This window comes from Schistocerca nitens, chromosome 1 (genome assembly GCF_023898315.1).
Source record: "Schistocerca nitens isolate TAMUIC-IGC-003100 chromosome 1, iqSchNite1.1, whole genome shotgun sequence".
NCBI classification, from domain to species: domain Eukaryota; kingdom Metazoa; phylum Arthropoda; class Insecta; order Orthoptera; family Acrididae; genus Schistocerca; species Schistocerca nitens.
Window position 1 is genome coordinate 578597827 of NC_064614.1, and position 10874 is coordinate 578608700.

Genomic DNA, 10874 nt, shown 5'->3' on the forward strand with positions numbered 1-10874 from the left:
TTTTTTTAAAAAAAAAAAAAAAACTCACGGGCTAGAACGAGCAGATCAGAAAGATAAATATAATAAACTAAAACAGAAATTGGAGGAAACAGATAATTAAAATAAGTAATAAGTGTTTTTAAATTAAAAAAAAAAATCCTCACGAGATAGAACGAACAGATCAGAAAAGTAAATAAAATAAAACAGAACTGGAGACAGCCACACTCAAACCAAACTCCGCGCCGTCATGACGTCACACACGACAACACCCTTACGTCACGGGTCAAAGCCGACGCGTGGGATCGGACGCTTCTGTCGACCCGTAGTTGAATATGGACAATCTTTCTCTCCAGTTTTCTTTCATCAGTGACACTTCACACTTACATAAAAGACCATTCAATTTTTTTTTTTTTTTGGAGGTGTTACATAAGTGCACTCCTTACTGAGTTAATCAAACAACCAAGGTACACGGATCGACAGAAGCGTCCGATCCCATGCGTCGGGTTTGACCCGTGACGTAACGGTGTTGTCGTGTGTGAAGTCATGACGGCGCGGAGTTTGGTTTGTGAGTGTGGCGTGTTTGTAGATGTCGTCGTGTTGTGGTTTGTTGTGCTCTCTGGTGGTATGTTCAGGGTTTTTGTTTGTGTGGTGTAATGGGCTCAGTTTGCTTTTGCTCATTATCCAGAATTGTTCGAGTTTCGGCTGTGTTTGTAGTGGAATTCGTTTAAGTGAATTAACGATTTTGTGTTAAGGTTAATTTAGTGTTGTTCGCTGTACATCGTGTGGTAATTTTAGTAAAATTAATCGGTTGTTGTATTTGTTCAGGAATGGATATGACGGATAAAATTAACGTTGCACAGGTCAAGGGAAGTGTTCCATCCCAATATGTGGCTGTGTATGTTGATATTGGTATCGGGAGATGTTTTTGAGCTATATAGGCCAAGGGAAGTGTCCGATTCCAGATGATATTGTATTTAGTGGTATTTGGGGAGTTCTGTGATGTTTTTTTTTCATCATTTAGTGTGGTTTTGTGTGCGGTGGGTGTCTAAATTTGTTTATATTTAGTTTGCCTCCACCCAAAAACACCCCATTACTCATGCTTGTCCCGTTAGTGTCATTAGACTTTCTGTGGAAAGTGTATGTGTTTGTTTTTCGATGTATTTTCGTCCTCATAGCATGTATGTACCGACTTTATCTGTGCCATATTGGAATCGTGGTTTATGGTTGTTTCCGCCATATTTGTGACGGCATGGGTCAAAGCAGACGGGCGGGATCGGACGCTTCCGTATTTCCAGGTATACAGTAAGGAGAAAACATCACATCCAAGCAGATAACACACGGGCACATATAAGTATATATTAATCAGTTCTAGGGATTGTTAGAACAGAAACACAGGAACTGGTGCTGACAGGACACACCACCAGTGCACACTTTATTAAATTACAGCTGGGTAGTGAAGAATTAGAGCAATTAATATTGCCTCCCTCTTAAGATATACATTTTGCCACAATCATTGCACAAAATATCAGTTTCACTGTTACTTATTTATGGCATCACTACAATATGGGTTGCACAAAAATGCTTTCATTTTCACTATGTGTTGCACTCATTAATAATAATTGCTTTGCGATATGGTTTTCAGAATTAATTTGTAAATAATTGACATTTGAAATTAAACTATGAATCTAACAGTACCATAAGGAGAACTTGGTACCGACTCTAAGGACTTTTTGTATAGGATAGATTTAACTCAAAGTTCACTACTTTTCAATGGAAAATATCATAGGTCAATGGATTTCTTGTTCAGTTACCCAAGACAGGAAAAAAATTGTAATATATTCTTAGACGAGTGTGTGGGTGAATGCCCATGCACCAGAATTTAAAGCTCAACACAGATCATTTGATATTTTCAAAATGGTTTTTCTTCCCTTCTGTCAAATCATATTCTATTTTTGCAAATTAGTTATGAAGATGTTGTTAAATGGCCTTTTCATGGGAAATTGTAAAGTTCTGTGTCATTCTCTTACTTAAAACTGAATGCCTTGTCTTCCATTAGAAAACTGGTTTTGTCTTTTCATTTTATTTATTGTTCGTTATACACTGTCCAGCAGATTTTTTTTTTCTTTGTCATTTATGTCTTAAACTCAGTGTAATAACAAAACCATTGCACAGGAGGTGTCAAAGCCCAGATCATCATAGAAAATGATGTACCAGTCTTTTACAGGCCTTCTTACAATTAGCAGCTAGGACTGATCTTATTTACAATGAGTCACTTCACTTACTACAGTATCATGGGCTACTCAGATATATTATTATCAGTAAATTTAACTTGTAACTGTTAGAAATTATGTATTGAATAAGGTCGACTTTGTAAAAACCAGTAGCTGTCAGATCATCATCAATCACCTCACGATTTATTTTCCCTCCAAAACAACTTGGTGTTTGGGATTGCTTAACCTGCAATGTTACCATACCGTGAGACATAAAATTTCCCTTATACACAGCAAAGAGAAGAGCTTTCTTATTATTTAACAAAAGTGAGGTAATTGTCAATGCATAGAGCACTATAAAAGACTGGAGCTTCTATCTTTTCTCCAGATAGAATGTCAGCACTATGTTACGTTCCATAGCCGTATCTTCAGTGCCTAATGGTCAGCACCTGTAAGTTACATTCTATTCGCAAGCATACTCAATTATTATCTGTGGAATTATTTCTGGTAAAACGTAAACATCACTCACAGATTATGTCTTCGGCTGTTCCCACTGCTGTCTACAAGGCAGTAAAAGGAGCAGTAGTACAATATATGAACAGACATTTCAGTCCTGGAAAAGGGCTACAAGAACAATAATCAAAAATTGTAGTCAAGCACGGTTTAAAGATCTGTTCAATGCCTTTTTATAGGTGATTTCAACTAAAAACACCTACCAGCAGACCTACATCAATCAACTAATTACACATATAAAAAGCCTTGGAATCTACTGCATCAACAGCTCTGCCCATAAACACTCACCTAAATCTGGATTGAATGGTGTGTACCAAGAAAGAAGAAGCAGAAAATCTAATGTGCCATTCTCTACCATGGATTAAAACTGTACTATAAATTACCAAAGGGCAATAAAAAATTTCTAAATACACTTATTTATAAGCAGTTAAAAATATCTGATGAGTAACATTTTTTGTGCAGTGATGAATTACTGAGACAACAGTGAGTATGGGTCTGTGGAAAAAATTGTAACAAGTAAATAACAATAAAACACACCTATTATTTCACAAAACAACCACAGTAGGAGCCTACCTATAATTTTTCCTGTGTTGCAAAATTTTACATCAAAGTTATCAAAAGTTTCCAGGAAACTACTGGCAATCTGCTGTAAACAAAACTGAAGCCAACAGTCAGCATGGTCTGCATGCCACCTAAGATGCTGGTCTTATAATAAAAAGGTTTGAAGCTATAATCCTCATGCAGCCGTCCTGAGTGGTGTTTCACTTAGTTTCCCTAAACGGAATCAATCAAATTCTGGATGGCTTTTCTACAAGCTTATGGTCGATAACAAGTCTCCTTCATGATAAAGTAGAACTGTATGTAAATGTCTGTATAAAATGAAATATGTTGTTAGCATACCCTGGTAAAAGTGAATCTGTAATCAATAAGACCACAACCACCACAACAACTTCTGCTCCTACAACCACTAATAGTTTCTATTACTTTAAACCTGGTATTAGCAAAGGGTTGAGGTTTAACGTAACCCAAGCACAAAAAATATTTTACTCTTATTCTTACGACATGTAAACAAAAGTACAAAATGTAAGCTAGCACCATACTGACAGAAAACAAGACTCAGTTTTGAGTACATGAAAATGATTAAAACGCAAAATGTGGGAGAACAGTACACAATGGAACAATATCTTAAGTCACGAAACTGGCTCCACATAATCTTTAGTTTCGATACTTTAGAACTCAGGTCACGTCCATGTTATGGCGAACAATGCCGTTTTTCTAACACTACGCACATGAATTCTACGAATAGTAGATACAAATTTGACAACTGCAATGAAAATATTACTGAAAATACTGAACGGTGCATAGTACGGCATATAAATATAATTAAATAATTCTGAATACTTTTACTGATGATAAATATGCAGAGCTAGATATCAATTCGTCGTTTATTAAATTCGACAGGAACAAATTGTCATAAAAGGAGGCGTAGCTAAATGCGCGGCCTGGGAATGCCAACAATGGTTCTTTTTTTTATCAGCACAGCATTAAAAAAATCGAGAATAATGCTAACTGAAAGTGTTACTAAGAGAAGCGAAAGTTTATAGAAAACATTCAACAAAAAAATACTGCTGCACATACTTCTTCCGCATCTTCCTTCGATATTCCCATTTCCAACAGTTGTTGCAAGCTCTCTTCATTTGGTTTCCACTCACCATCCATTGATACCAGGTGTTATACGACACAAAAACGCGTACAAATTTCACTTACTGCAGATTATTCAATATTACGATATTCTTCAAATTACCAGGAAGTTAGAGACCACAAACAACAGATTCAAAACTCTGCCAATTTCCCCACTGCCAGTTCTTTCAAAGACATTATTGTAAATAAAACACTCAGAGATACTTTCGTACATGCGATTAGTAAAAACAAAACTACTGTCGTTTCTAAACTTAGTTTTTATTTGACATTATTATGAGTTTGAGAACGAATTTCCGTTTCAGCCTTTAACAAAATGAAAACAAAATCCCTTCTCAGACTGCGCACAGACCGCTTGGCTAGCGCATGAAAACGAACGTCCCTTTGAGTATTCACTTTACTTGAGAATCTGTACACTGTACTCTAACGGTATTGATGTAATAGTCCCATAGAGATTAAAGAGTGCGTAGTGAAAATAAACGTAGTTTAAGTAAAGGCCTGTCCAAATGCAACGATCTATGTATGCAAATGTCTCTGCACGAAACATCTGGACGACAGATCGTCGCAAGTGGACTGGAGATTCGCACAGATACCAGACGTGCGCAGAACCTGGAAATGGAGGTTTGAATAAAACTGCTCAACTCTGTGGCCACCAACCACATCTGTACACACAAATCGTAGATTATAAACAGACGATAGCCTCGATACCGGGGCGCGAAACGTGTTTGAGTCATCTTGTTGGTTCAGTCGAGTGTGTCTCTACTGTATGTGCACAGTGAATTTTAAAATGGCAGAAACACGCCAGTAGACTAGAGAGTTCATTGCTGAATTTATTGAAAGGTATAGGAGGCACACATGTTTGTGGACAATTAAGAGCAATGAAGATATGAAGTCAACTGCTTATAACTCTTTAATAGAGAAATTACGAGCAGTTGACCATTCTGCAAACAGAGAAATGGCAAAAAAGTTACGAATTGTTTACCGCAAATAGCTAAGCAAAGTAACGAAATCTATTCTATCAGACGCTGGGAATGAATGAATATGTAAGCCAAGTTTGTGGTATTTTAAGCCACTCTGCTTTCTAAGTAATTCCAATGAAGCTGAATCGCATGAAATACAGTTTAAGGTTTATGTTGTGGATAACAATAAATATTACACGTCTTCCGCAATGTCATTTAATTATCTACGCGATAAAAAACAGAGAAGTTACAACTGACGGTCATGACCGCAGATACTAACAAAAAGCTGTACCCAGTTCCAAGACGCTGCAGGTGGAAACCATTTCGTAAAACTGAGGTGACAGTAGCAAGTGGATAACTTAACCAAAATTTTCGGTTCTGCTTGCTTTGAACTTAGAAATCTCTCACATTATGTTGCCGACAAAGGGATTGTTAGCATACGTTTAATCAGTACTGCCTTATGACATAATCTTAATGACAGTGAAGCTTTTAGTGTTAGGCCCTATTTATTCCAAATGAGGTATAGGCGGGATATTATGTTCAGCTGATAATGATAGATCCTGCAGCAGTGCCCTCAGGGTCAAAGGGATTCATACACTTGTTTTTCTTTCTAACATAATACGTTTTTCATAACAAGAGTGAATGGGAGGTGAAGTGTAGAATCTGCTATCACAATATTAGAAGTAAAACTTTCCAGATAAATTATGAATCACTGTCTGGAGTTCAGAATAGAGTTTTATACGCTGGCACAAAAGTCTATACCGGTTTGTTGCTAGAGTTCAAAAAATTGAATTGAAAATCGTGACCCAGAAACAAACTAAATTATAGCTCAGTAGCCACATCTGTAATTTCTAAGAATATACTATAAGATTCGAACACGTCTGACTACTAAAATATTACCTGTAACTTCCCAGAATTGATGTAATACAGAATAGAGGTATTTTATTTGCCTTCATGGAATCCTTCTTCAGGACAGCATAATTAGCATCACTTGTATCATATATGATTTCACTTACGCTTATTTCGAAATTGCGGCAGAGAATTCTACTTCTTCTAGCTTCATCATGAATTTTAACGTCAGCATCACCGGCTCATGCAGAGAAACTGATCTCCTCTTGCGTATTATACAAGAGGTTTTAGGCGTCAAAATATAACTATATGTTTCCAAATCCTTCTGCAAATAATTACACCACTTGACAGGCTCACCATACAACTCGAGAAGTAAATTTATGTGCGAAAACTGCCTTTGCTTAAACTGCCAATGCCTAGTCCATTTTGATCGCTCTTTCTGTTTCTTGCAGTTATTCTCATTTTTCTTCCTACATAATTTGTGAACACAGACCATGATAGAAATCCCTAAATAAATGAAATAAACTAAGATGTTACGAGAGGCTAGTCGCATGCCACTGGAATTTATTTTCTATACCGACAGATGATGTGAGAACAAAGACTGGAGCTTGTGCCTTTGAACATGGTACATTTGCAGTGACTTTTTGCATGTACAGACATTTGCTTAGACAGATCGTTATGTATGGATGGGCCTTAATGAATAATTTCAAAGCGATAACGCGCATTTGTTTTTCAAAATGGTTGGCACAATATGGGATTGTTCTGAATTAAAGCCAAATTTTTTTCATCCTTCAAAGAAGGCTACTCACTGCTCAATAATTTATTTGTATTTGCAGTTGTTCCTTAAAAGTTAGTGATGTAATCGAGGAAAATAGTGGATCATTGTTAACATTACTGTATAGTATCGTGATAAATTACTGATATTCACAAACTTTTGACATTCTGAATACTTCTGAATGAAACATGCAGTCGAACGACTCACAGAACAGCCAGTATATCACCGATGAGAATCAATGGTCCCACATACTGTTGTTGCTATTGGTGCAATACCACAGAGAAGTCAATCAACACATTTTGATTACTTAATCAATCTAGAATATAAAAAGCTAAATGCATAGTTCATAATGGAAAGTATTGCAGGTGAAATAATTCCAGTAACATAAGAGAGGATCTGTCAACTGCTTCATAAATTGGTTGTTATATTCTTGTTATGTGACATGTAGCCTAATAGATCTTTGATGGTGTTCTAAACCCCGTGGCTGCACTGACATTTCGAATGTCATGTGACCAAACCCACCCAGCTTCAGAGTACACGTGGCTGCATGTGATCTACCATTTTGAAAGTAGCTGCTAAGACGTTTACTAACCTTGCTTCCTCCCATATCGCTTGTTTATTCTCATTTCACTTGCTTTCTTTGTTATTTTTTGTTTGTTGTTTTGTATTTGCTGCAGGAATTTACTTATTTTATATACTTCATGCTACTAGAGAGATGAATACAGCAAGCTCGTTCAAGATTATGTAGGTCGCTGTATTTGTTTGGAGATGAAGAGGCTTGCATGGAATAGAGTAGTATGGGGAACTGCATCAAACCAGTCATGAGCTGAAGGTAACGACACAACATTGTTGTTGTGATGATTGTCACTATTTAAGTAGTCTGCTATTCCATTACGTCAGTTTTAAAAAATGAAAGCCTCCATAATGTAAATAAACGTTAAAGGTAGATTACTTAAACTCTTAAACAGGTGCTTGCAGGACTTTCTAGGTTTACATCCCTTATGATTTTAATCGTCCTTTCCGTATTCTGAAAACTTGCTTAGTTGCTGCCAAATTATCCCACAATATGTCCGCCTGTTTAGCTAGGTGGTAACGTGCTTGCAGTGGGCCCAGGTTCGATTCCCAGCTGGGTTGAAGATTTTCTCCGCTCGTGGGCTGGGCGTTGTGTTGTCATCATCATTTCATCCTCATCACCAGCGCGCAAGTCGCCCAATGTGGCGTCGACTAAAATAAGATTTGCACTTGGCGCCCGAAACTCTCCAGCTGGGGCCTCCTGGCCAATGATGCCATACCCTCATTTCATTTCAAACCATAACATGACTCCATATTTGAGGTGGAAAAGTAAATAATCTTAATTGTTTTTTCGTAGGGCGTCCATATTTTAAATAACACTGAAGCAGATGCTGTTTACATTTTTTATCACAATGGATGGAGTTAATAAGTATGCTCAGTCAGACCACTAGTCATACAACTGTATCTCAGATTGACAGGGTACGCACATACACAGCAGATATACAGCAAGCTCTTAAAAGTGCTTTCATCCTTCACTAAATAAGAATCACTGTAAGTGAAAAACAGTTGCTTACATGCTACACTTTTTTCTGTTAAAATTTTCTTTTTTGTAGTAGTCTCTGTGTAAACCATACCACACACTAATAGTATTCCTGAGGCAAAAGACAACAATCACGACTATCGAAGGAATACTGAATATGTGACTGACTCATATAGGCCACCCTTCTCAGTGATTTATATTAGCTGTATTACAATTGTTGACTAAAAGAATGCCTTATTCTAAACGCAAATAAAAGTTGGGTGAGTATTATTACAAAGACTTGATATACACACACATTACCCTAAATATGATAGTAATTTAGATTTCGCTTTTAGACAGAATGAATCTTTATAGTTTTAAGTTTGTCAGCATGAAGATGTCAGTGTACTACCCTTACCAGTGATACAGACACCTAGAAAAATATGGGAGTTTTGTGTCACACGCCAAACAGACAGAGAAGTGATTAAGAAAGTTGAAGATTTTTTATTTGGTTTAGAAAATGTTATACAACATTAAAGAAATGTATGGGCATAGAATAGTAGTTATATTTAAAACACCTGTGTAAAAGTATTTAAAGTAATCTGCATAGTGCCATTAGTGTATGGTATGGTCCTTTTGTATTAATTCTGCTAGGAAAAAATGGTTCAAATGGCTCTGAGCACTATGGGACGTAACTTCTGAGGTCATCAGTCCCGTAGAACGTAGAACTACTTAAACCTAACTAACCTAAGGACATCACACACATCCATGCCCGAGGCAGGATTCGAACCTGCGACCGTAGCGGTCGCTCGGCTCCAGAGTGTGCACCTAGAACCGCACCGCCACTCCGGCCAGCCTGCTAGGAAAGCTTCAATACAGTAATACATTTCTCAGTATTTAATGAAAAATCATGATTAATTTGACCACATATGTTACAACAAATGTTGACTACTGTTTGTGTCTATGTCTACAAAGGAGTACAATTTGTTACGAAAAAAGCAAGCACACTCTTTCTGTCACATGAAAGTTCTTAACCACAACTGAAATGTAATTAGAACACCATATTTTCCCATTATTAACAGTCAGTCATTTGAGTATACTCTCTAACTTGTTTATGGAGAAATGAGCGATCAAAATGAGGATAAGTACAAGAATTTTATAGCTAAGAATAAAAATCTTATTCCAGTTGAACACAGAATTCCGCATCTGAAACGTCAGTGCAGCCAATTGTTTTACTGACATGAGACACTCCAAAGCTTTGATTATTCCCTCACTATTGGTTCTGTGGAAAGAATAGTACATTTAATCTCATCGTCGCTATATTTCGATAAGATGGTTCTCAAAAATGTTAATTGAGTACCCTGTCACTCCTTCAAAGGCTTAGCCAAAGGGGGGAAGGGTCAAGGGGGTCTGGAACTCTCCTATCATCTAAATGAAATTACACATTATCTAATTGCTATAAAGTGAAACTGAAATATAGTTTGATTTTTAGTCATAAGACGAAAAAGGGATATGTGCTATCAAGTCAACCATGCCATGGATAGATTTAAGCTACCGATATACCAATAACACTATCAGCTATCGCCCATCTATATTTAAGCCAAGAGCAAGTGCTGTGCATTGTTGTTGACCTTACTTGTGCTCAGGTGTTGTTTTGGTAAGCAGGCCAGTTTTTACTTGCAGTTGAATTTAGTGTAAGTGCCGTCGATTATTGTTTGGTACCATGCACTGTTGTGACAGTTTTTAATTATGGATAAATCTGTAACAAGAAATAAGAGGAAAACCTATTTTGATTCGTCTACTAGCGTTATGGCATGTTAGAAATCTGTATTCACTACTAAACAACCTAATTACCTATCTAAGCATTTTAATTTTAGTATTGGAGTCGTTATTTGATGACTGGTAGAATTTTAGGGTAGCAATATTTCAGTATTTCACAAGGCAGCGGAATCTACATCTGCATCTACACTTATTTTCCGCAAGCCACCCAACGGTGTGTGCCGTAGGGCACTTTATGTGCCAGTCATTACCTCCCTTTCCTGCTTGAGTCGCGTATGGTTCGCGAGATGAACGACTGCCGGAAAGCCTCTGTGCGCGCTCGAATCTCTCTAATTTTACATTCGTGATCTCCTCGGGAAGTGTAAGTAGGCGGAAGCAATATATTCGATACCTCATCCAGAAACGCACTCTCTCGAAACCTGGCGAGCAAGCTACACCGCGATGCAGAGCGCCTCTCTTGCAGAGTCTGCCACTTGAGTTTGCTAAACATCTCCGTAACGCTATCATGCTTACCAAATAACACTGTGATGAAACGCGCCGCTCTTCTTTGGATCTTCTCTATCTCCTCTGTCAACCCGACC

General features: G+C 37.4%; 1 protein-coding gene across 2 annotated transcripts in view; it reads right to left on the minus strand.

Annotated features, from left to right (window-relative positions):
* Positions 1-4878, minus strand: part of LOC126255239 (probable peptidyl-tRNA hydrolase 2) — a 65728-nt gene extending 60850 nt beyond the window's left edge. The window contains exon 1 of one of the 2 annotated variants that reach the window (XR_007546460.1): positions 4341-4878. Coding sequence is in view for 1 of the 2 variants with exons in the window: in XM_049955378.1 (XP_049811335.1) it covers positions 4341-4421 (81 nt within the window). In the remaining variant the exon portion in view is untranslated. The remainder of the gene's footprint in view (positions 1-4340) is intronic. The other variant, XM_049955378.1, reaches the window with a different exon arrangement.
* Between the last annotated feature and the right edge of the window lie 5996 nt (positions 4879-10874).